We start from the raw sequence: 26657 nt of genomic DNA on the forward strand, positions 1-26657 counted from the left end.
CTATTGGAAACAGTTTTGATTGAATTGAAGCTCTGATTGATTTGAGACGATCATCCCTTGCTCGACAAGACATGTCCTGCTCAAACCCACTCTTTCAAACATCCTCTAAACTACTTTCACGCTGGTTGGGTTGGACTCTACTGGTTGTATCAGTATTTAAAGGCCTCAGTGGTTTGTTCAGAAGTCTTCTGCGTTACGGGGAAATAATCATGATGGTCCAATCTGATGTAAAACAGATGTTTAAGCAGGGTTTGTTTTCAGTGTAGCAACCTGAGACTGACAACTAGCTTCTAATGTAGCATGATAACTTCTAGGTCTAACGTAACCTCACCCTTCATTTTATTGATAGACTCTCAAGTTTGAACAGACCACTGCAGAATAACTGCTGACTGTGGGTTGGAATGGACATTATCACAAACAGCTTAAGCTTTAGCCGTTGGCTCTGGCTGTATCACATTCCCTTTTAGCTTTCTTTGGCTCTTCTGTCCCTTTTTCTGTCTTAATCCAAGAAATAGTTTTCAGTAGAGAAAAACACAGATCTCTCTCTTGGTGGAGTTGTGGCTGTGAATTTCCTGTAGGAGGTGCATGACTAGTTATCTCGACATATTGCACAAGGTCACAAGTCCGTCACAGGGCTTTTATTTGTAACAGAATGACTCTAATGCTACACCTTGAGGAAAAAAAAGAGTTGTGCAGTTATTCCAAGTTAACTTTGATCGCTCACTAATGTCCAGTGATTCCAAACAGCATTTGCACTTTTTAGGAGTTCCACTTTGGATACTCTCTGTTCTATTCTCAGTGGGCTGTGTTCAAACTTGAAAAAGGTGAATATACCTCATAGAAATGCTCACATCAGTTTGTTGTGGTGATATGAAGGTGGTGATACAGCTGCTTGTGTATTTTTTTTTCAGGAACAGAGAGAAATGTCAAAAGGTTAATCAAGAAGAGATGAAGATTTCTAAAAAATAAAGAAATAAAACTTGTTTTAGTCACTCGACTCTACAGATTCCTCATTGCGCAGACTCTGGCTGCACAATGGCGGCGCCTTTGACCAGGGTATTTTCAAAACCGTATATTGGTAAAAGGTGGAGCCACACTGTTGATTCAATATACAGTCTATGGTGACATTAAGGTATGACCATTTACAACACACCAATCCCAGGATGTCAATCACTCCTTAACTCTTGGATAACCCCAATTTAAAAGTGCTCTTTAAATTTCCATAACTCTTTGACCATTAGGGCTATTGAGAAAATTTACTACTTTACTACAGTGCTGCATAGGAATCCAAGTACAACCATATTCTAATCACAGGCATTAGCTAATACAAATGGTTCTCATTTCCTTAACTCTTTGAGTATTTGGGCAAGTTAAAAAATTAAAAATTCTCCTGAAAGAAAATAAAAAATGATTTTTTGGGGCACAGTAACAAAAAGAAGTCCAGGTGACCTGTGTGGTACTTGGGTAACCTTTCTGGGGCTCTTCTGGTTTTATATTGTGGTTGTCCACTGATACAGCCAGATTAGCTGCGCCTGTATGCCTAGCTCAAAGGTGGTAGATCGCTTATCCACTGGGCCATTTGGGGGACTTTTAAAGCTGTAAAATTTAAAACCACTGTGCTGTTATTTTGCACTAAGGCGGCTTGAATATGATGAATAAAAAAAGGACAGACAAGGAGTGCAAAAGAAATTTTAAAAAAGCTCTACTCTTTGAAGAGAGGTTTTATCTACAACATCATGGCAAATACGCCCAGACTTTCAGCTCAGTCTGCACACTAGTTTTTCTTCATTAGAAGATTTTTTTTGCAGTTTGCCTAAACACACTTGACCTGGACCCCTAAATAACAATGACAAATACCTAAAGAGGCTCATCAAAGAGAAGAGTGAAGCATCAATGGGTGAATGTAAAGTCTCTTTATTGAGTGTTTTTGGAACCAGACCAGATGTACCCATAAATTCAAGAAGGATCACAAACACACATCCAAACTCTTCATAAACTTCTTTACCAAAACCTTCAGAACTCATCACAATGCAGACATCACGTTTCCAACCCCGCTGAGCACAATCATGAACATTGTCACCATCTGAACCTCACACAGCAGAAACACAGATATAAAAAATAAAACTTGTCACGTACTGTTTGGTTGTGTTATTTTTTTTTCACCACTTCAAACTGAAGTTAACACAAAAGCAGGAAAGGAAATAAAAGCAGTGAAATCAGTTTAGTAAAAGTCATAGTGGTGGAGTTTATTTGGCCTTACAGTCTCTTTTCTTTCAAAATAAAGCTTTAAACACAACAAGCTGATGAAATGCTCTTGATTTGGGCAAGTTTGCACAAATATTTTAACACAATCACGATACTGCAAACTGCAACACCAAAAAAACTGTTAATATATATAAAAAAATCCACTTAAGTCCCATCAATGTTAAATCTACTCTGCTATTACTCTCTAAAGACAGATGACGATACTCTTATATAACATCTCATTAAAATTCAACATAACCCACAATAAATCGAAGCTGCATCTGCAATAAGTCTCCACATTTAATAGAATATTCTGTACAATCTTAGTCTAGGCACTTTTTGACCCTTGCAGTTTTTTGACCTTGACACCTCATTGGGGTTTAAATCCTTCTTTCTGGAGCTGACAGACATTTTGCACATCACCATCTTTTTTTTACAGTATAGGCCTTTTTTTTTAAATCTATAAAACATTAAATAGTTTCTGTTTATCTCACAGCATTACGACTAGAACATGAGAAAAAATATGATGCATGTGATCAGGTTGCATGTTCTCATACTGACCTAACAAGAGATGCTTTTTTTATTCGTAAAAATATATCAGCAACAGGTCCAGAGAAACAGTAGAGCATGAATCTGCAGTATGACACATCTGTGAGTGTTTATCTGCAGAATATGACAGTGTCCAGAACAGAAGCCCTGAAAAAAGACGCTTCACAGGGCGAGGAAATCATCTCACAGGGCAAATGAGTCTTTCAGCATCAGCAGAGAATCTGTCAGTGTTTACATTTTATTCATATGTTAAGAGCAGGGAACTAACAATGAGCTTCTCTGACTGTTTTCGAACCCTGCGAGGAGCAAAATGAGAAGTTGCTGCAGCAGAATAAGAGGAAAGGCGGTTTTTACACCCCGCGGGACCTCAGCAGCACTGAAGCAGCTTTTATTTTTACTTCATGCGGTGTAAAAAGTACAGAATGTTTCAGCTGGTGGATTCGGATTTTGCATGCGAGACTGCAGCAGATGCTAAACCCAGACAATTAATTTTACTTCTGTCATCCTTAATCTGCACTTTCTTTCGGTATTCATGAAATAAAACTCAATCAAGAGAGAAACATTAAACTCCTCTGCTGCAGCTGCTCAACACGTCGGTCTCTAAATAGGGTGTGATAAATGTCCTGATGTAAAAGAAACTAACAACTATTCAAGAGCTCTATATGAAGTAACTCGGCTATCAGCCACAGAAAGTCAGGTGTTGATGAAACATTAAAAGAATAAGAGTTAAAATCCTACTTTTGTTTTTGTTGTTTTGATTTAAAGAATTCCTTTATGCACATATTGATCTTTCTAGAAGCCAATTTCTCTCCCATTTCTTTTGCAACAGCAACAAAACGAAAAAAAAGATTGTTTTAAAACTCCAAAATGCATAAAATAATGCAGGTTTTCCCCACAAAAGAAAGTTTAATTGTTGTTTATGCATCTTGTTACCACACATTGACTATAGTGATATTAAACTATGTTTTTCGTTTTGGAAATAGATGTAATGATGCAATAAAACTCAAAAACAGCCTAAAAAACAATAGAATAGCCTTCAGTTAACTTATTCTGATCAGTGTACTTATCAGTTGTTTATTCTGTAAGCTTAGATTAAGCTTTTTTTTTTTAACGAAATCGAAACTTAAGAACTCAAACTTCTTCAAGGTCAGCTGACTTTATTGCACTCTCATTTGTAAACCGTTCAACTTTTAAATCACTGAAGCATCGCTTTCTGATCACCAACCAATCAGGAACAAGGGGTCAGATTAACATAAAAAAATTTGTTAACAATAATGGCTGACAGTTTTCATATTTGTGGATCACAGTTTCAAGTGTAGAGCTGCTACTATCACCAAGACTCAATTTGTAATGGTCGATTTACCACTACAAGGTGAAAAACTGCCAAATGAAAGCATTTATTAAATGTATGAAGCAGTTTATTGAACGTATTGTTCAAAAGGGAGGCGGAAGTATCCCCATACTCCACATATAAACAGTGGTGGGGAAAAATACTCCGTAAATTTCACAATAACACGATACTTCTTAGGCTTTAATTTTTGACATAAGGTTGAGATCCCTCTCAAAAGTTGTGCAACTTGTTAAATCAGTTTGTTTTGTAGTTCTCTAGAGTATTAGGACAATAATTTTTGTATCTATGTCAAACTATAATGGAGCGAGCAGTAAGCAACTTATTCAATTTAGAGTTCACATGTAGTAGTTATGGTCCTCTGGTTGTAAATAATATCAGTTATCTCAGCCACCTTCTTTAATTAGGCTTAAGACCTTTTTACATCTTGATTCTGATTGGACAACCCCTCCCCTGACCACATTAGATACTAAACATGGGAGCCTTTTTTATAGAGAAATACCAAACTAATCAAGACTTTGATGATTCTCTCTTAGCCGGTTTAATACGAAGCCTCTAAACACAAAAATCTGTAGCTGAACTGCAAAGCTAAGACTCTCTTTGCTTTTAGGTGAGTTACTCCAACATGACTTCACTACAGGATCTATGTAATGCTGTAAGAATCAGGACGTTCAACAGGATGCTCTGCTGATGATGACTATGATGATGATGAGGGAACTTGTTGTTTGTTGGTTATCCAGTGTTAACACACACCTGACAGGTGTTGGGGTTGTAGATATTGATGGTGCTGCTGTAAAAGTCTCTCTGTGTCTCTGTGCGCTCCCCGAGCTGAGTCTTTTAGCTGCCGTTGTGCTGGGCGCAGGGTGATGATGATGTCATGTCCTCACTGAGTCCTGCCGAGCCTTCTCTGTCGCTCTCAAAGTCCTCCTTCATGTCTCGGGCGTAGTTTTTTGCCACCTGGGATTCAAAAGAAGAGATCAGACCCAGTTGACCCACAAGTTTTTGGAAGCATTAAGGGTCTTGAATCTTTAGTGTGTGTGTGTTTTTTAGAAGAGAAATGAGTAGAGGAGTTGAGTTTTTCTCATTTTCAAGGTTAAATTCAGCTTTAAAAGTTACTCAGAGTATTTCAAACATAACAGTGAGGCTGGGACGATAGGCTATTCCCAAAATTCGATTCTATTATGATTTTTGGGGTGCCGATTTGATGTAAATTGCGATTCTTCAATAGTTACAATTTTTGAAACTTTTAGTTTGTTTTTAACACCAGACCATGTGAAAAAGTTAAATGATGATGGTAATGTCTACAGACTATATCACATTTTCCCATAAAATGCACATCCCGTGAGTCAGAGAGAAACATTTCACCCTCTGCTGGAGAAATGTGGCAACTTTTTTCCAACCCAGTTTATAAACAAAGATTGAAATGAAGACTTTAAAATTGAAAAAAACAAACAAACAAAAAAAAATCTGACGAAGAATCTCAATTTTGATATTGTCAAACAAAAACAATCCTGATTTATATCAATTTTCATTTTTTTCTCCCAACTCTAGGTAACAGTGACTTGACTGGATGATTTCAAGTTAGATTTATGGACGGAGCCTGTTTCAGAGCTCCTTGTAAGTGATGAATTGTCCAATAGTTCTCATGTGTTTGGAGTCTATAAAACTATTTTACTGCTCATGACTGCGTCCAATTAGAGGGGAAGACTAGGGAGTGTCATCACCTGGATGTTTAAGCCAAGCGGCAACCTCCGGTCTAAGAATATGAGACGATGCAGAAGTGCTAAAATCTGCTGTTTCTCGTGCGTTTGCTTGAGGCTGGCTCCAGAAGTACCGGAAGTCACATACACACCAAGCCAAAAAAGCCATTTTCAGGGCAAAATTTAACGTATTTACAGCCTGGTTCAAAAAACATCTCCTGTCTGAGTCGCTAATTTTACTACCGGCTCTCACTGTACAGGGGGTGATTTTTTTTCTAACTCGGCCGTTCAGATGACATTAAGATCGCGAGCTCCCCCAATAAGAAGCACAGCTGAGGGCCACGTGACCGACGGGCGACCTGTGGCTGTAGGCGAAGCCCTTGCCACTACCAATATGGCCCCTATAGCCGATGTGCTTCATTTTCCGTTTCAGAAACAGACGGTGATGTCGATTAGACTACGTCCATGTTTTATACAGTCTATGGTTTAAGCTCACAAACATAGCAGAGAACATAAACTGAACCCAGAGCCAAGAAGAAGAGCCGCTTTTGGCGTCATTCATCCAGATTCTTTTCTTTCCTGGTCAACAACACTGATTGTCCTGCATCTTTGTCTGTTTTCTGAAATCACGTTTGATCTACAAGATCCTGTAAGATCTTTTGTCTTTAGAATTGTTGGAGGCGTTAAATGTGTGGTGTAACGGTCTAAAAGAATAATTTACTGTACAATCAGAGGACTGTCATATTAAAAAACAAACTGTCTGTGTGTCATCTCCCAAGGTTTTGAAAGTGCTGCGATCTAAACCTCGTCTTGTGTGTAGACAGCTTTAATTCTCACCCTGGTCTCAAACAGTTTAAAGATGAAAAACTTGTATGTCTCACATAAATGGACAGAAGGACAGTTTGTAACTGTGAAGCTGAAAATTCAAACTTGGCGTATTTTTATCAGTTTCACTACTGCAGCTGAAATGCACTGAAAATACACATTTATTAATAAAAGCAAGAAAAAGATCCTCTCAAGTGCCTAAGAAATGAGAATCCTTTGCTCATCTGAGGGTTTAATCCATTGCTTAATTTGGTCTCTCCCCCGAGTAGAACTAATCTACAATTGAGTTGTGCGTTAAAAAAAAATTGATGAGACACTCATCCTTGAAAACCTTGAACCTTGTCTGTATTTTTTTCTGCAATCGTCAACAGATTTTAATCAAGCGTTCACAAACACCAGGGTCTGGATTCCAGGTATTCAAACACGGTTGAAGTTGTGTCAGACAGGTAGAGATCAGAGATAAAAGGCCACCTCAGAGGCTTTAAGCAGAAATGTTGCGCTATAAAGGGCCGCGGCGGTTAACAAAGACTGATTGCAGTGAGACGTTTCATTGTTTATCTGACACTTAAATTGTTTTCAGCTTCACAGGCTGCAGATGAAACGCAGAACGATCTTATCACCTCAGAGAAGTGTGAACTCCTTGTCATGACAGGAGTCTGGAGGAAAGTTAACAGATGTTGTTGTTTTTTTAAACACATGTTCTGATTGTAAATGACGAAGGAAAGACTCAGTGTGAGATGTCTGAAATGTGTCAACCTTCAAACCTGAGGCTCTGACCTTTAATCACATTTATTCACCAGAAATCTTTCAGTCGACTCACATTTCATAGCACTAAAAGTTGAGACAGCTCTGAACATGGAGTGGGTGTAAAAAGTGAGTTTTCACTAATGCTGACAGACGGACAACTTTCTACCTAAGTCGGGTTTCAGAGTGCAGCACTAATGTTTTCTTGTAAAGTTGTAACTTTAAGGAAACTTCTCATTTCTTCCCCCCTGCCTCAGCAGTAAAAATATCTTGTCTAGGAGCTGGTCAGACACAGCCATAGCCATTTTTAAGGAAGCTTTTCCAGCTGCATTGAGTTCAGTCTTGCTGACTTTGCAGAGATCGTGTGCTCTTTTCTCAGCTTGATCAACTTGTTGCTGATACTACAGGTTCTCTTCAAGCTGTCCTCGACTCAATTGCTCCTGTTACGCAGAGGTTGTAACTTGCTAAATTCTGCAAAGGTTTAAATTAATAGGTCTAGACCTGTTAATGTTTTTGGTCTTGAAGTAACGCTTGTTGTGATTTGGCAATATCACTGCAAAACACTGAAATCTTATCAGGTTTTTTTTTTGTCTTATTTTAAGTAAAAATTACTCTTACCTTCGTGGGCTTGGCCCTGCTCTTCGTCCTGTCCTCATCCTTACGGCTCCTCTTCCTGGATGTTGAGCGCTCTTTTCGGTCTCTGCTGCGCTCCCTCCTCTTGTCTTTCTTACCTCTGAAAGTTGAAATGCAAATAAACATGAATGCTAATGTTAGTCACACTTAGCAAACTGATCTTTCAAAAGAAACTGAAGACAAGAAGTGGCAGTTTTACCTCTTTGGTGAGGGAGATCTGATTTTCCTTCGGGGGCTCCGTGAGCGATCCTTACTCCTCCTCCTGTGGCCCCTAAAGACGACACATTTATTGGTTTAATAACACTTTATATGGGGACTTCTGTGGAAGCTCAATTCTGCCAGGTAATAAAAAAAGGGGCCAATTGTTCTTAAAGTGATACTCCGGGATGGAACAAGTTGGGTCCTATCACAAGGTTCAGGGCAGAAATTACCCCTACAGCAGTGTTTTTGTGCAGCAGAAGCCCAGGGCGCACGCACCAAACACCCCCTCCCTGCTCCTCTGCCGGTTTCCTCTGCACTCAGACGGGGCCATTTTTTACTTGACCAAAAACACAAATAAACGGACTCCCACCGAAAAAATCTGATATCGGTCTGCATTCACGCTTTATTTAGAGAATTTTCAGCACATTACTTTCACACAAAAACACCGCTAAATAAGGCTCTAGTTCTCATCGTGTCTCTTCGTCCTGGCAGACTACGTGACTACTACCTGCGTTTGTTTATATCTGGCACGCCACGTGCGCGGACTGATACACTAAGCAGCGAGCGCCTCGTAGCCAGCTGTGGCTCTGCAGCGGAGGTAGCGCCGTTTTACAACACGATGAGAACTAGAGCCTTATTTAGAGGTGTTTTTGTGTGAAAGTAATGTGCTGAAAATTCTCTAAAAAAAGCGTGAATGCAGACCGATATCAGGTTTTTTCGGTGGGAGTCCGTTTATTTGTGTTTTTAGTCATTAAAAATAGGCCCCGTCAGAATGCATAGGAAACCGGCAGGGTGCGAGCGCTCTGGGCTTCTGCTGCACAAAATCACTGCTGTAGGGGTAATTTCTACCCTAAACCTTGTGATAGGACCCAACTTGTTCCATCCCGGAGTATCACTTTAATGGAAGATAATATAAAACTATTACGACATCCATCTGACACTATCAAAATTATAATGTTACAGATTTGACCATTTCTTTAATTTCACTTTTTACCTCATCCACATGCCTTGTAATTCTACTTATTGATCTCAAAACTTGGAATATTTATCTCATAGTTATGATTTCTGAGTTTTCATCTTAGATATTTTATCTCATAATGTTATCTCATAACTTAGACTTTTAACATTTTTTAAGAACGATTTTTTCTCTTTTTTTCTCACATAATCATTACCATTTATGTGAGTATTGACTTTTTAACACAATTTCATTTTTTGTGCGTGTTATCTTCATGACCTTCCATCTTAATTTCAACTTTCTTACTCATAGTTTTGCCTCAACTTGGGATATTTTTTAAATAAAGCCAAGTCTCTGACCCACGGCCCTTTACACCCATCCCTTTCAGAAACTTCAAACTAATTCTGGGAACATTATTGCTTATTGAGTTTGGTATCAGACAGTGATCACATCCAGGAATGAGATAGTTTAGTAATCTTCTCAGTAAAATCTCAAGCAAATGTTTCATAAATTATCTGGTTTATCATTTTTAAATAAGAGGGGTACTTTTTTTAACGACAAAAATATTCCTTTGAGCATTTTTACTGAAGCACCAAATTTCACAGCAAACCCCTCAAAATGTTTGATTGTGATTTCAGGATGACAACAATCAGGAGATGTGCTGATTGCTCCTTCCCACCTTGAGCGGCTGCGACTGTGTCTCTTGTCTCTGGAGCGAGAGCGCTTCTTGTGGCCAGTTCGGGAACTGTGGGAGTCGTTCCGCTGCCAGGACTTCTGTGGCGTTCTGTTCCAACAGAAGGAGAAAAAATGTCTTTGAGCAGATAAGAAACAAAACACAACATCATATAGAGTTAAAGTGTTTCATTTGATCACCTGTGTTTCGATCGGGATCTTTTCCTGTGTGTTTTCGAGCGTGAGCATGAGCGTGACTTGGAGCGGGAGCGGCGCGTCCGTCTAGATCGACTGGACGAACGTTTCTTTATGTCAGCTGGAGAGGGCAGTAGATTCAGAATCAGAGACTCAAGAATTTAAACGTGTTGACGCTAATATGTGCAGAAAGACAGGGGTCTACCTGGATCAATAGCAGCGGCGATGGTGGACTGAGCCTCTCGCACTTTCTTCATCACGCTCTCCAACTCTTTAGCAGCAGCCTGTGGCGTCAGCTCCGGAGGTTTGACGATAGCGTTATTGGAATGATTCACCCTGAAACACGTTAAAGTAAACTGATTAATGACATCAGAACTTTAATTATCGTCTCTAAACTAATTTATGAATGTAAGCACGTACTTCAGGGGTCTGTCTCCAAACATGACCCCGTTAAAGGTCAGAGCTCGGGCCACAGACTCCTGCTCCACAAACTCCACGAAGGCAAAGCGAGTCGGCTGAGTCTCGTCGCCGGCCATTCGCACAAACTTCACGTCTCCAACTTGCTTGAAGAACTCTAACAGCTGCTCTGCAGTGGTCGTCTGTGGAAAGGGAGAGTTGATTGAGACATGACAAACTGATAAAACTTCCCAGGCTGTGTAGCCGACATAAGGACGTTTAGCAGAGGTCAGCTCACCTGTGAGTTCAGGTTGCCGACATACACAGTCCTCCTGATCTCATCGATCTTGGAGGGGTCAACATTTCCCATAAGAGGGGGCTGAGAGAGAGAAGACGAAGTGGGCTCCAGACTTGCTGAAATCCGGTTCACTACGGGAAGGTTCAGCTGTACAAGTAAAACACACACAGTCAGGGTTTGACAGGAATGAGACTCACATCACTGAGATTGATACAGCTCAAAACATCCTTGATTTGACTTGATTTTTCATTTTGGTTGACTAAAACTTTTCTTTATTGCAGTCACTTGACTCCAGGTGTGAATAGCTTCATAAGAAAACTGCGCTGTAAAGAATAAGGGAATAACTTAGCATACATGTGTAGATATGTGGGGCCCCTTTAAGAACTGGGAGTAAGCAAAGTAGGATGTACAGTGTTTGCAGCACAACCAACTTTTTCTCCACTTCGGGAACCGGGAAGGTTATTTGCAAAAGATAGTGAATAAAATGTCGATAGACAACATCTCTCAACATGCCAATTCCTTTTTTTTAGCTTCCTGTTTTCGTTTCAGGATGCAGCATACAGCCTAACCTGACAGGGATGTGCAATTAGCCTCTGTTAAGCCTCTCTAAGGTATTGTGTAGGGATGTCCCGATCTGCTGATACGTGTAAATATGGCTTTTTTTGGGGGGTTGATTTCGTTACGTGATCAGAACTGATCAAGTTTTCATGTGTTTTCAGCACTGTAAATTAGGGATGCATGATATTGGATTTTTGCCGATATCTGATATGTCGATACATGTCGAAACCCCTTTTGGCCGATACCGATAATCACAAGTTTGTTTGTTTTTTTTCACTGTAAAGAAAGCTAAGTCTATCCTGTACTGGAATTTATATGTTACTCTTATTGTGACGGTCTTATTTGTTTAAGAAACACACATAAAACAAGACAAAAAAACATTTGATTTTACCATAAATAAGAAATGTATTATTTTTTCAAACTCAAGACTTTCAGTATTGAAATACAGAAAAATGATTTCTTTAGATCACATGAACTTTAAATGTACAATGCACTTTTAAACATAACCAAGTTGCATTTGATTATTTTAGAGCTATGGTAACAACCTGGTGACAGACACAGAGCTCTGCAGTGCAAATAAATGAAGTGCTACATTTTATTTAAGGAGCTTATTTTTCAGATGGAAAATAATAATAATCCTAACTGATAGCACCTTATCGGCTGTGCATATCGGCAGAAATTTTCATATCTGCCGATACCGATAAACGTGTTTTTAAGCTTTTATCAGCCGATACCGATATTGTGCCGATAATATCGTGCATCCCTACTGTAAATGTGTGTGGTGTTTCTGAGCACACAGTCGAAAACCTCAATAATAAACGAAGCAATATGAAATCTGCTTTGTGGAACAAGCACCGCACAATTCCCCAGTAACTTCATGAATAACTCTTTAAGCAGTTTATGAACTCCAACATTTCACCACACACATCTTGGTAGGACCCAAACGTATAAAAGCAAAGACTGAATCAATCTCGGAAAACTGATGGCAGCGAGCCTCGCCGGTTTGAGACTTTGTCTCCTTTATCTCATCTGTTCACTGAAAAAGGCTGTGTCTTTGCATATTTCGTCTCAAACGGTAAGGCACTACACAATATCTGTCTTTAAACAGACAAACAGGCGCAGTAATCCTACTGTAGCGCCTGTAATGGTGGGGTATACCTCTATTAAAGTTAACGCTCCTTTGAATTTGTTCTTTTTGCATTCGGCCTGGTCTGCTCTGCAAGCCCTGATTTTTTGCACCAATCCTGCTTTTTGATCCATCTGAACACAGAGGAGAAACTCAAAATATGCTGCAGATGTGTTATGTCCAGTGTGAGCCAGCCTTTAAACAGCAATTATGCCTTTGTAACAATAATACTGATCTTATTGAAGATATCAGAGAAATAAAGTGCTGCCTTTAATGGCAAAGAGGCTTTGTGAAGCTTGGATCAACACCCACAAGGTTTATTTCTGTCAATGTGCACACGTCAAATGATTTTAATAGCTGCAACTGAATCTATCACTTCAAAATGAAATCATGGGTAATCAAGGGGATGAAGACTTACGTTCTGAAGAGGATTGGGTGTAGGAATCGGGAGCAGTCCCCCTCCAGGAATCAGACTGGGTACTGGAGCAGCGGGAGCCAAAAGGGACAAAGCCTTGGCCTCCTCCGGTATCTTCCCTGCAGGACAGAAGCAGATATTAGTGAAGGCAATAGAGGGACGGGTCTCTGTCTCCTCTATGTCTGCACAATAAGCCCACTGTATTCTAGAGAGAAAGAGAGCATCCCCATAGAGCCTAAAAACTACCACTGTCTACTCATGGAGACCGAGCATCCTTACTCTGATTCTTTAGTTTAATCTGAATTTACTCAAACGTTACTGATCAAAAATCAATTTCTCCTTGGTCTCTTTTCATAGATCAAGAAAAGAAAGAAAAAAAAAACACAATGCAGAGAATGAGTCAACACTTTGATGCATGGGTCACCTGGACTGGAAACATATTGGTCATGAACCATGCGATATCAAGCATGGGCGCTTTTCCGTGGGGGGCGATCGTTTCGCAGTGTTGGAAAGGTGTGCAACACAAGATAACCCCAATGGCTGCATCACTAATAGCACACAGGACATCAGATACAGAGAAGAACAACAATTTAAGAACTGTTAGCCAAGACTTAGCTTTAAAATGAAACAACCAATCAGGATTCTGTTTCCACTTTGGGTTAAAATCTGATTCGTCTGCTGCAGGAGGAGACGGCTACTTTTACAGAATTAACAACAAATTCAGGAGCGACGCAAAGCATTCAGTTATGAGTTATGAAGCTAACAGAGGAGAGTTTGTGACATTCAAAACATCCTGAAATGAGGGAAAATCCTACTTTAGCACAAAGATTTGACAGATGAGACGTTCTTAAGAGGTAAAGATGTCATAACTGGGTCTCACTTCAAAACGTCTAGCCCCTCACTATGAGAGTAAAGTGTTAGTGATCCTCCTAGCTTCCCATGTGTGATACACATCCCACCAGCAGTATGCCGGAGCAACCTGGACAGAATTCAATCACACACAAGCTGCAGCTGTAGCGGAAAGAGAGAGGGGGGTGGGGGTTGGACAATAATCAAAACAACAAACCAAAATAACAAATATAACACAACGCTAGAGATAAGCAATACTGTAGTTTCTAGATAGAGACAGGAGAAAGTGGACAACATGGGAAAGTATGAAAGGAAACAAACCAAAAAGAAAAGAAAAATAAATAAAAAGAGACAAGGTGTCCATCTTGGAAGGATCAGCGGGCTATTCTCCTGGTCACATTCCCCCCGTGAAGGCTGCGCTGGCCCGATCGGGGATAGTGGTTCGGAAAACAATGCCTGACTCAGGCTAGTGTAGTGTAACAGCTGGGCCAGTCTAGTCATCTGATATGCACACATAATCACACAGAAAAAACATACAAAACCAAATTAATAAACTCAGTAGCCATCCAGCACCAAGTCACGTGGACAAAAAGCATCAGGTTAGAGGTGACATCATTTGTTTGACTGTACAAATGGGAACAACAGTGGCACCAAAAGGGGGGAGGGAGGTTTAAAGGAAGGAACAACTACATGGAAGAGAGAGGAATGGGTGAAGTTAGCTGTGTGGCAATGAATTAATAAGTAGCTTTAATGTAAAAATACCAGCAAACATGTTCCTGAAGAGGCGCTAACATCCTGGAGCTTCGGTTCAGACATCACTACAGCAAAACTCATCTTAGACCTTCCTGATTTCTCAAACGCTAAAATGAACACCTAGACTTGATCTGTAAAACAAACCAAACCATAGAAATCTGTTTTTGTTCTTAAAAAAAAACCTTTATTTTTTCATTCATATACAAAAAGATGTATGAATGAAAAAACATCTATGGCTACATGTTTTATTTGACAAAACAAACTACAATCACCTCATTCAATATGCCTTAGCTCTTTTCAGGATTTTTTAGCTGGTAACGAGCTAAGTTAAATCAATCCTGATGTGACCCAAAAGCAAACTAGGCCATCAGAAGGAAGTGTGATTATTTATGCAGAGTAACTCTATAAGCTTTGAAATAACTAAAACCATTTTTTTTCAGAGGTTGAAACAAACATGACCACAGGGGGCACCAAACTCCTCACAACTCTAAAGTTCCTTACAGGAGCTTTAAATCAAGATGAAGTTGTGTTTTAAAAAACTAAAGCAAATTATTTTGTGATTTCTAGAAGTGCCAAAAACTCCCTCCAATAAACGTACCAGTTTCCATTTCTTCTTCATTTCCTTGATTCCTAACACCTCATTTTTTTGAAAATGCATTTGTAAATTTTCTACTGCTGTCGATTTGGTTTCTTTGAAAAATACTGTTTTTTTCTACTTTCGGGTCTTACACCTTCATTGTAATCTTATGATAATCTTCTTGAAAAACTATAAAACAATTATAATGCATTGATTCATACACCAAAAACCACTCTCATGCCTCAATCTAGTACAGAACTCACAGCCAAGCTTCTTTCAGGTTAAAGTAGTCAGTTTAAAAATAGATTTTAAAATCTTACTGATCCCTGGCATCACGGGCTGGCATATCGTTACATATTTTAAGTGCTGAATCCCTAACAGCCAGCCCTCGGCCTCAAATTTTCTGCTAGTAACCAGAGCCTTTTCAATCAGGGACCCTGGACTTTGGAACAGCCTACCTGTCTAAGTTGTAACAACTGCAGAATCATCATTGAAATCACATTTTAAACACAACTTGCTTTTCTGTGATGATAATGATATTTCTACTTTTTTCCCCCATTATTATTACATTTTGGTTGTTTTATTTTATTGTTGTATCTGCTTTTATCAACATTACTTAAAAAAAAAAAAAATCCTTTTTACTTATTTAACATTATGCTTTTTAATTTGACTTTTCGTACTGTGATCATTACTTTGAAGTTCTTCAATTTATTTTCCTATTTTTTATATTTTGTTTTCTTCTTTCCTCTGGTCATCATGGACTCACTTTGTGTTATTAGATTTTTATGCATTTGCTGTACATTTGAGGTCGAATCCCTTGATTAATTTTAACCAGTGTTAAGTGCTGGCTTTTTATTCTGCTGTTTTTATTTTTTACTAGGACTTCCGTGAAAAGTAATGTTCTCCATCGTCATTATTATTGTTGTTAACATATGTCTTATTAAATTGTCACCAGTGCTTTTTATTCAGTAGAAACCACCCAAAATGGAACAAAACAGAAACCTCGTCTTGGTGCTGTTCTTATTAAATGTTTTATTACAGTGATAAAGCCCGACACCTGCTTCGGATACTGAAGTCAGTCAATGACGCAACTAACCCAAAATAAATACCGATAATGATAATAATCATCCTGAAATCCAAACAGCAGGAGGCCAAAGTAAGTCCTCAGAAGTAAATCAAGATTTGTGATATAAATTAAATATATGACACTCACCTTCAGCACAGGGGACCACTATGAGAGCTCTGTCAACAAACACTGTGTTGGTGAGATGTTGCGCCACACCAACACTGGAGGGGTCTCGATACTTTATATAACACACTTTGGATGAGAAAGACAGAGGAGCATTGCTGGGGGAAGAAACAGAGAATACAAATGATCATTAGCTGGTTATTTTACTCGTAAATGCCTTATTTTAAGACTTCAAATGAAGTCCCACAGAGGCCAGCATCCTCGGGTTTTCCCATGCAGCTATGCCGACGTTGGTTGCTCTTACTCGGGCGGGTACAGCCGCAGCTCCTCGATGTCTCCCAGGAAGCCGAACAGAGTGCGCATCTGCTCGCTGCTAACCGCCGAGGAAAGGTTGGTGACCTGGACGACTGCGGTGCCCGGAATCCCGCTCATAGTGCAAAATAATAAATTCAGTTACAGTATTTCTCTATTTGTGATATTATTTTTCAATATTTCCCTATTTCACCCCAGGCCTGATGTAATTTATCCAAGCTAACGGAGCGACGGGCTTCACAGGCTTCCTCGAATTTCTGAAAAGGCTTAAGAAAGAAATGAGAACGGCTCTACCTCCCCCTGCCGGAAACACGGCTCATAACTAGTACTCAGATCTACTTATTATCCAAGCTTGTTATACAATCTTTAGGCAATCAATACCAGCCCAGAAAATAGTTTTCATTTTGAATTAAATGAAGGGAATGAATGCATTTGGAGATCTAGGCCAGGTTATAGGAACAGAGATGGACACTAAGGCTAAGTGGTGGTTAGAGAGAAAGAAATCACCTTTAGAACAAAAGCATTATTACGAGTAATTGGAGACACACTCCATACAACACCACATCCAAGTTTAAGACCAAATATACAAAAATAAATAGATGCATCTAAAGCTATGTCAGGGATTATAATCACTTGACTCAAAAACCTGATGAAAAGGCCAGTTTAGCCTAAGGGTGGCGCCAGAGGCAAAGCAGACAGCTAGTCCAGTCTCCGTTTGCCAAAATTCAAGGAAAGAGTTTAAGAATTCTGACTCTGAAATGAGAACTCTAAAATTCTAAGATCAAATTTAGAATCCAGGTCCAAAAAAAATTGATAAATAAAAAAGTATCTTTTATCTTCAGTACAGAACACAAAGACTCTGGCTGTCAGACCGCTTGTTCAGTTATTCATTTACTGCAGTGATTAAACAGATAGATCAAACAAATGAAGACATAAACCGTTTTTAAAGAGCATTAGTTTTATTTCCACAGGTTACTTCAGAAACAGGTAATTATGTACAAAATCTGGAATGTTGGATAAATGCATATCAATCGTCATCATTTTCATCATCATCCTCATCTCACGGTGGCTGTTTCCAGAGAAACCTTAGAAATACTAGCTATACATTAAAACAGGTGCCTCTGCATTGCAATTTATTGCTGGTTGTACAATCGCAAGTCACTAATGCCATAATTAATTTCTTTTTCCTCAAATGTCTTTTTTTTAAGAGTATTTACATTTTGATTAGTAAGGTCTAAAAACCACAGAAGACTGCTAAATAAATAAGAACAGTACAGGAGCGGAAGAAACAGACCGACGTGAGTGAAGAAAATGTAACGTTGTTTTTATCTCCCAAGATTGTCTAGACTGTCAGACTGCATGTTTTTTTTTCTTAAATGAGTATAAATAAAGTGACCATAATCCCAGAAAGTACCCCCCTCCCACTCTTAAAGTCCACAGAAATCAGCAACAAAATTCAAAACAAACAATATAAACAACAATTCATCTGTGTGTGACTCGAAATGCTCAGTGAGGAATTTGAAAAACACTTTTTTAAAAGTTGTTTTACTCTGAATTTACCAGTTTAAGATTCAGATACAAGCAAAAAAAAAACTATTTTTTAATTTAGAGTATAAATGAGCTTTCCTAAATTTCTCAACTTGCTTTAAATTTTTTCTCCATTATGGTAGAATGCAACCAAAAAGAGTCATGAAACTTTAAACAATTGCAGTTACTTTTCCTTAAAAAATATTTATTTTAAGGGTACAGGAATTCCCCCTGGTCAATGTTTGCTATGTTAGGGAATAAAACAGAAGACTTTGACACAATCTACTGCAAGAATTTAGAGGGAATGCCGCTTTAGGATGTGAATCTATCAAAAATCAAACAATACAGTGGTAAGAGTTTATACGGCCATCAATCAGTTTTTATCATTTCCTTTCTGCGTGGAAATACGTCTTCACTGAAAAGTTATTTACAAGTGAATGAAAAGACTTAAAAACATGTTTCTCCTTCTGATAAACACAGGAATGATCCAAGATGCAGCTGTGACGACTTTTTCTTTTTGTTTTTAACATTTTTCAAACATATGAAGTCGTGACAATCGAAGCAAATAACAGTAAAAAGCCTCGGGCAAAGTGACACAGACATTCACTTCAATACAATGCAGAGATCTTTTCTTCTTTTTTTTTAGCACTACTGTATATACGTCCTGTGCTATTTCATTACAAAAAGATTCTTTTTCACATTATAAAAATCATGTAAAATCACCAGGGATTACTAAAAGGTTTTAAAAATGTGATCTGATGCTGTGTTTTCCCTCTGGGTGAAAATAAAGGCTTTACATATTGCTTTCAAGCCGCTCTGCTGCTAACGCTCTCAGATGATGGTGAATATGTGAATATTGCTTGGGCTCTGGGGTCAAAGGTTGTCCCCCCTCCCCGTTCAAACAGTTCAAGGTCTATGGCACTTGACAAGTCGCTCCTTCGCTCTCCGCTCTCTGTACAGCAAAGAGAAACACACCGACTGAACGTGATGAGTGAAAGCACAATGATCAGACATTTACAAAGACATGAAGGCAAACTGTGGTCTTCTCCCATGGTAGAAATAAAAACTGACAGATGTTGAAACCCCCTCCCTTCACAATGATGAAGCCCTTTCAAAATAAAACACAAGTGAATGTCTACATGATTCAGAAATCTCTCTTAGGTTGTCTCCTGCTTTTGCCTTCCGAACACAATTTCTAGACTTGCTTTGGTTGACTAGCATGACCGCTAACGTCTCTCTGTACTAAAAGGAAAGTCTGCACACTTTGGGAAAAGTTCATTGTTTGGCTTTCTGCTGAACAGAGATTTCCGCAACTCTCACAAACTGTCAGCTAAGGCTACTGTTAGCAGCTAAATAGCTTTGCTTAGCCTAGCACAGACAGGAAAAACAGTCTAAAAGCTTGATTGATCCAAAGGTTATAGATCTACCTCTGCTCCTCAAAGTTTGGCTGATTTTAAAACAGTGTGACATTTCTCAAAGGGTCCGTGTAGATTTTTTTAATGCTAACCCTTAATGCTATGAGGTGAGCATGATGAACTCCAGGAATGAGTCCTGGTGCCTCAACAAGAAACAGAATAGCACATAGCTGGAGTGAAATTATCAACTGTTGTCATAATGCTTGGGTATGAAACACAACAATGTGTTTTAAAGCTCCCATAAGAAGCTTTTGTGTCGGCTTTGGCAACCACTGTGAACAAGGCGGAGCCTCAGGAGTAATTTACTTTCTTTAACGACCAAATTCAAGATCCTCCAGCAATCTGTGCAACAAGAAATGTATTAGTAGCTGGCAGGTGACCCTGTTGACTGGCACCTACCCACCGCTGGTGATTCAGACAAAAACAAATCAATACGATAAAGAAATCTTAATGCTGGTAGTTTTCGTAATCTTGTTTGTCATGTAGAAAAATCACTGCTGCAAAAAATAATTCTGATCATGGCCTTTAGAGGAGCTTTAAAGTCAGCTGTGATTTTTTATTCGTATTTAAGACAATTTGAGACAATTGAAAAAAAAAGTAATATTAAGGTTTTTTTTTACAGCAATCTGAATAAAAATCGTGTTGATTCTCGTCAGTCATCTGCAGAAAACAGTGTCTATTTAAGACTTTTTTAAAAACCAGCTAAAAATGTTCACAGGAGCTTTCATGTTTGAGATTTAAAGGAGCTTTAAGGCCAGTTTTAAACACAATGTGCTAGCTTATACTAAGTGGCTACTCCCGCTAGACTGTTGACTTCTTTCTGGTCTGCAGCTGAATGTTGTGTGAGTTAAACATGTATAATTCCTACATGTGTTAATCTGTTGTTTTTAAACTGCTTCATTTTGTGTTGCATCTCAAAGTCCCTTCAAAATAAAAGACAATAACAATAAAATCTCATGCTATGTTAAAAGCAAATAAGAGCATTTCCCAAAATGTCAAACTCTTGGTTTAAATAAAATCTTCTGACTGGCAAAACAGGTTAAGGCTGAGCAAACAAACGACACCTCTCCTCCTAAATCTCCCGATCTTTATAATCTCTTTCCGTTTGTGTTGGACGAAGACTTCTGACTGCATTTCTTCAACATCTGAGCAGCTGTGATTAGCTGATGTCTCAAACAGCACAGGTAGAGGTTTGGTCAGGTGACATGGCGAGCAGCTGCTGTGAGGATCACGTTTGGAGGAAGTGAGAGTAGAAGTGTCTGTGACAGGTTTGTGGAAGCAGGGGGTGGATGATTCCCTCTTCTCAGCGCTCCCATTTTGCAATCAGAGAAAGAAGTAATCTCTATCCGTAAAAACAAAATCAAACCGCTCCTTGATCTACATTCGTCTCCACAGGAAAATCACGTAACATCGTCCTCCTCAAAGATCCCGTCGCAGACCAGAAAACGGTTTCAACATCTTAAATAAAAGGTTAAAAAAAGGCAGACTGGATGACAGAAAGGAGGGAGCCCTGCCCCCTAGTGGTGGATTCATGTCGATCTGCTGAAATAAAACCTAATCATGACAAAGGATTTATGTGATTTGGACTTAAAAAAGAAAAAGATGATCTGTACAGAGACCACAGTAATTATTTGCTTCAGAGCAGGTCATATCTTCAGCTTCTTTTGTATAAAAATATATATACCACAGTGATGGCCTTTTGAGGACTCGTACGTGCAGAGGTTTTACCGCCGTCTCACTTTGATCCACTACATTCAGTGGTTCTCCCCGTTGAATCAAGGCTATAAGATCTCTACTATAAATAGTCCTTACAGGTTTGGACAGATCAGTCTCCTCTGGGTAGAAAAATATGAGAGTCAACATAATTTCATCTGTTTGTCTCTCTCCTCATGTCCCCACACCCGCCCGTCTCTTCACAGGTCAGTCAGGTCTACGCTTGAATTTCTCTCATGATAGTCAAATCCACAGTGTTTGGAAACGTCTTCAGGAGAGACACGGCGTTCCCGTGATCTATATTCACAAAGCTGTATCCGTTCGCCTGCAGGGGAGGACGGGAGAACAGAGAATATGACAATAAATCTCAAGCAAATCATAAAAAAAGTGCAAGAAAGCGTCACAAAGCTCAGATTGAAGTGTACCTGGAGGATTTTGTCTCCAGGCTGAAGAATCTTGGATGCTGGCCCCTCAGGTTGAACCCTTGTCACGAAAATACCCTGAAGATAACAAAGAGAGGGTTCTTTAATCACTGCTGGATGTTCAGACTTAATATGTGCAGATTTGAATCTGTCTATAGACTGATAAAAATGCTTTCAAAACTTCTAAAAACAACTGCTGAAATTATGATGTCATTACATAAGGATCTCAAAAATTGATGGGATGGTGCCTCAAACACCAAGGTCTACACATAGCTCAGCCTCCTGACAGGCCTCCACAGAGCTGGCCAATCAGAAAGAAGGGGTTTTGTCTTAAAGAGACAGCAGCTAAAAACAAAGCCTTTCATGCAGAGGCTGAAATAAGTTTTTTTTTTTAAAATTTATGAGCTGTAACCCATGGAAAGTTACTACACGGGCACCAGAGGGACAGAATAAAGACCAAAAAAGGAACAATACCCCCTCTTTAAAGTTTCCAACTCACTCAAAAAAAAAACAAAAAAAAAAACCCAAAACAGCTAAATTTAAGATTCACTGCATATTTTTTTGCGTGGGAAAAATATGTTGCTAATTATATCATATGGCACCTACCCCCAAACATAAGTTTCAGGATTTAAAAATTACAATAAAACAATTTTTAGTCTTGGTGCTGAGGGTCTCATTTTATTTTTGAGGCCATAATGAGGCATCATTGTTAATTCCAGTAAGTTTTATCATGGGTCAGAAACTCCTCACAGGAGCTTTAAGTACAAGATATTTCAGGTTTAATAGTGCTTTCACTCTTTGCACCAAGTGTTAGCTTTAGATAAACAAAACAAGAATGTAATGCAACAAGATTGTATGGGAAAAACAGAAAATTGAAAAAAATGAAATAAATTTAAAATACCAAAAATTTACAAGAAGACAAAAAATCTATCTGGTAAACAAATATACTTCAGTTACTGACATGAAAACATCCCACACTGACGGAAACTTTTAAAGAAATTGGATTTACATTATCATCTGGACGAAAGGGGTTTCCCCGGCCTCCCACTCCTCCTGATATACTGAAGCCCAGCTCCGGATTCTTCTCCACCTTCACACGAATCTGAAACACACCCACACACACTTTCATTAGCTTCTCATTCACACGTTAGAACAGCATTCTCACACTTTTACATCAGTGTAGACAACACAGCAGATGGTAAGATGGTACGAGGCTTTTGCAGCGCTGGGTTGATGACTTCAGATGAAAGAAGTCGAGACAAATTTTTGTGAATGATTCTAATGAAGAGAAAATCTGACTGTCCACTGTGAAGGTCGTGCATGAAAGAAGATTTAGTGCCGTTATTGGAGGAGAAACGATCCCATTAAGAAGTTAATCAAAGCATGAGAACAGAAACATAAAGAGTTATAAAAACTTTCCTTCACACAGACACCTTTTCTCACCTCTTGCTGCATCGTGTCGTGCTGGACGCGTGGAGGCCCCGGCTGCTGATGGGAAACTTTGAGCATCAGATAATCTATGAGCTGCTCTCTGGAAGGGTGCCGCGCCATGGCGGTCTGACTCATCTGCGGCCGACCTGGAGGGCCCATCTGACCGTTCATCAAAGGCACCTGAGACGGAGAAACAACCGAATGAAAGGTGTCCACATTTAGACCTTGAGCCCTGAGCTTTGTGACGCATTTGTGAAGCTTACTTTTCTGTGTGGGTCCATGGTGTAGCTCTGCTGCCCTTGAGACACAAATACGTCGTCCTGAAAGGAAAGAAAGTCACATTTATCACCACTTTGCCCTCATCTCACCTCACTTACACAAGGGATATGAGACGGGACAGACTATTAGACACTGACATGATCATTTTTCATGTCTGGTAATAGCATTAGGCAGTGATGTGTGGCTCTAGATGGGAGGAGGAGAAGGGTGACATTTGATTAAAACGATGAAAAACAGGGATTAAACTTCCCTGGTGTCTATTCAGACTCTGTGAGCTGCGTGTTATTCTGGAGTCAAAGGGGATCTTAAAGGTTAAGAGGTGCAGCGGGGTTACAACACACACACTCTCAGAAATCTGGAGATAGCTCTTCTAACACCCACTTGGACACACACTTCTTCCACTTACCGTCAGCAAACACACTTTTCATCCCCACAAACACACTGAGAGGTTATGGAGGGATGAAAAACTGAAGTGGAGATGATTAAGAAGGATTAAAAGTGCAGCAGAGGGAAGAGAATCACGGTTGTTGAGATGCATTACAATCAGAGGATTAATTTTTGCACACTGATAGTGATCATGTTGAAGAACCTGCAGTGTTTGAAAGAGCGAGAGTTTGGTACCACACAGGACAATTCAAAGTTTTCACCCCGCCTTGTTTTCTTTTTTGGGGTCTAAAAGCTACAGACTATTTAGCTTTACTCGTTTTGCATTTTTGTAAAAGCTGAACCTTAATCCAAACATGCACAATAAGAGTACATCCAAAATGCTGTTTCACTTTCCTCCTTACAGGCTCAAATAATTCAAATTTAAGTTTTTTGCACACTGAGTCTGCTTATTTTCGTGGTTTGTAAGAAAATATTTAACACAGAAACCTTGAACACTGAATTCAGTTATTTCTTTACAGTTTCTTTGATTCTGCAGTGCTTGAGCTATATGAGCTGAGAGCTTCTGAAGGCTGCTGTCCTGATAGTGTACAGGTACATTTTAGGATGTCAGTGGTCCAGTTTGATACTTCTCTGGAACAGCAAACTCTGAGGAAGACGACACATATTTCTGAAAAACAAAGGATCCTGAGCAGCAGCTAGCAGTATGTTTGGAGTAAGACACACACCAGGACTCTATAAATCCAAAATGTGCCATCAGAAAAAGTTAGCATTGATATTTGGATGCTCAGATTAGCTGTAGTGACTCATGGTATCTTTAAAAGAAATCAGAAAGGTCTGATAAGTGCAGAAAACTGAACCTGTTCTAAAAGGAACCACGATTGATGCAAGATTTGCAGCTATTATGCAAAAATAATTGACACACCAGATCCTATTTCTTTAACAAAACATGCTAAATTTTTGGAGGGAAACTCAGACTCAGTGTGCACATGCCTCATTGACATTCCAAATTTTAAAAATGTGGTTATAAATAAAACTCTGATCAAGTGTTTGTGCTCTTGTTTTTAAGCAAAATTGTCTCGTTAGACTCAAAAAGAGCCTCATTCACCTGATTAAACAATAAAAAGTACCTAATTAGAGGACCAAAAAATGCCTGAATTGTTAAAAGATTCCTGAATGATGAAAACAAAACAAGTTTCTTGACATAAGGGTAATTTCTTAATACAGGAAACTCAACAAGTTCATTTGTCTTACCTCATTTGTAATTTTTTGGGGGAATTTGGGAGTAAATTTCACGTTTTGTATTTTAAAATTAGACATTTTCTGGACTCTTCTGGTGAATGTGGCTCATATTGGGTCTAACAAGACAATTTTATAAAAAAATAAGACAGGCAAGCTTGTTTAGATTTCAGTTCTTGAAGTCAATCTTGTTAAAGGAAATTCTCCTCGTCTCAAGTCACACAACTTAGTTAACAAAAACATTGAGCTTAAGTCATAAAACATGGGAATTGCTTGTCTACCTCTGCATTTATTTGATTGGTAAGTTTAGTTCTTCCTGCATTCTTTGTCTTTTGAAAATCTTTTTGGATCAAAATAAACAAATTCAAAAGTAACAAAGACAAGCAACTCCTGTGTTTTCAGATTAGATAAAATAAAATGATGATTTTGTCAAACTGAGTCATGAGACTTCAAAAACAGCCGTGAGAGACAACTTTCTGGTTAAAAATAAATAAATAAAATGGAAAAAAAGCATCTTGCCTTTAGAAAAGAAGTTTTAAATTGCAAATCTGAGCCTGTTCGAGGCAAAAATAAGCACATTTGAAGAAGAAACTTTAATCTGGGGAATTTGCCTCCATGGATTAAGATTCAGCTGTTATAGTTCATTTATAGCCCCACAGCTGAAGCACAAACTGTTTGCACCTTATTTATTCCTCCAAAACAAGGACAAAGGTTTAGAAAACACAAGAATTTTGTCCAAACTTTGCTCATTGTTTTTCTTTCACCATTGTGGGATTTGGTGCAAATGCAGAGACACTTTCACCTACATCTGTAAATTTAGATTTAGTCCATCAGATCTCAGTTTTTTCTGATTTACTCCTCATTTCAAACTAAATCAATCAGAAAATGGTACCAAAAACTCAGAGTGCCCTTTCAAACAAGCCAATCAGCATCGGACTTACAGAAGCAAAACCAAAACCACATTTGTCTCTCTAACACGTCAGCACATGTTACAGAAAAGGTTTGAGAGAAGTCGGACAGGCGAGAGACATACTTTCATTTGCCCATAAGAGGACAAACAAAAGATGGCTTCACAGGGTCACTTTCCACCACCAGGAAGGGAAGGAAACACACTTCTTGTCTTCTACAGGATGTGAAACTAGCAGGAAGCTGGAAGCCCCGGCTTAGTAAGAGCTGCAGGAGCTGGGCAGGTTCACTCAGTACTCACACAGACGCTCAGAGCTCCGTAGGGCTGTCCGTCCCTCGCACTAAACACAAGAGAGCCTTGGCTGGCATGCATATCTCTACAGCTGCCGAAGTGAGACCAGCTCAGCGGGGAGTTATTGGAATTATAGGAGCGAGACAGCGCGTTCTGAACAGAGGGCGACATGACACAACCAGCACCAAACCTTAATGTGAGCGGTGACCATGCAGCAAATGAGCTTCAACTTAAAGACACAACATCAACAAGGTTTAGCAAATACATAGAAACATGCAGATGGGTTAGTACTCTGAGCTAAAGTTCATTAAAACATTCAGAATCAGATCTAAGGATCCTGAGGTGGGCCTTGATCGCTGGTTTGATGATTCTGGAGTTCGTCACAGGTTACCCAAGACGTGCTGCAGTAACATGGTGTGCAATGTGCATGCAGAAACAGTGTAAACATGCTAAAACATACAGAAGCGGCGATACGATTGGAGTAACTCAGCATCTACCGCTGTGCAAAAG

At 39.2% G+C, this 26657-nt stretch overlaps 2 protein-coding genes across 8 annotated transcripts in view; both read right to left on the minus strand.

Annotated features, from left to right (window-relative positions):
• Positions 1-1902: 1902 nt before the first annotated feature.
• Positions 1903-16827, minus strand: srek1 (splicing regulatory glutamine/lysine-rich protein 1). 5 transcript variants are annotated; one of them, XM_074690186.1, is made up of 12 exons: positions 16252-16390; positions 13740-14209; positions 13284-13407; positions 12863-12978; positions 10761-10907; positions 10487-10665; positions 10272-10402; positions 10073-10187; positions 9879-9983; positions 8243-8314; positions 8029-8143; positions 1903-5098 (listed from the first exon to the last, which is right to left on the minus strand). In XM_074690186.1, the coding sequence occupies exons 3-12, from the start codon at positions 13312-13314 to the stop codon at positions 4979-4981; spliced, it is 1131 nt and encodes a 376-aa protein (XP_074546287.1). In that variant the 5' UTR covers positions 13315-13407; positions 13740-14209; positions 16252-16390; the 3' UTR covers positions 1903-4978. The 5 variants fall into 5 exon arrangements, with proteins under 5 accessions (XP_074546287.1, XP_074546283.1, XP_074546288.1 ...); XM_074690182.1 differs by lacking the exons at positions 13284-13407; positions 13740-14209 and adding an exon at positions 16532-16827 and having other exon boundaries at positions 16252-16385; XM_074690187.1 differs by lacking the exon at positions 13740-14209.
• Positions 16828-17494: 667 nt separating this feature from the next.
• erbin (erbb2 interacting protein) overlaps positions 17495-26657 on the minus strand; it is a 76437-nt gene continuing 67274 nt past the window's right edge. For 2 of the 3 annotated variants that reach the window (XM_074689790.1, XM_074689789.1), the window contains exons 22-27: positions 26157-26300; positions 23311-23367; positions 23060-23227; positions 22626-22718; positions 21620-21694; positions 17495-21519 (exon numbers count right to left, since the gene is read on the minus strand). In XM_074689790.1, the coding sequence (XP_074545891.1) occupies positions 21412-21519; positions 21620-21694; positions 22626-22718; positions 23060-23227; positions 23311-23367; positions 26157-26300 (645 nt within the window). In that variant the 3' untranslated portion in view covers positions 17495-21411. The remainder of the gene's footprint in view (positions 21520-21619; positions 21695-22625; positions 22719-23059; positions 23228-23310; positions 23368-26156; positions 26301-26657) is intronic. The other variant, XM_074689792.1, reaches the window with a different exon arrangement.

The sequence above is a fragment of the Halichoeres trimaculatus genome, unplaced genomic scaffold, assembly GCF_033239565.1.
Source record: "Halichoeres trimaculatus isolate MK-OKI-2021-1 unplaced genomic scaffold, fHalTri1.1 fHalTri1_scaffold_16, whole genome shotgun sequence".
Lineage (NCBI taxonomy): Eukaryota > Metazoa > Chordata > Actinopteri > Labriformes > Labridae > Halichoeres > Halichoeres trimaculatus.

Coding starts and splice junctions, on each gene's coding strand:
- srek1 (XM_074690182.1), bottom strand. CDS start 16,659: ATGAGCGGGATTCCGGGCACCGCAGTCGTCCAGGTCACCAACCTTTCC. Junction 8,315..9,878: donor CACAGTCGCAGCCGCTCAAG/GTGGGAAGGAGC, acceptor TGTCGTCTTTAG/GGGCCACAGGAGGAGGAGTA. Junction 8,144..8,242: donor AGATCTCCCTCACCAAAGAG/GTAAAACTGCCA, acceptor TTCAACTTTCAG/AGGTAAGAAAGACAAGAGGA.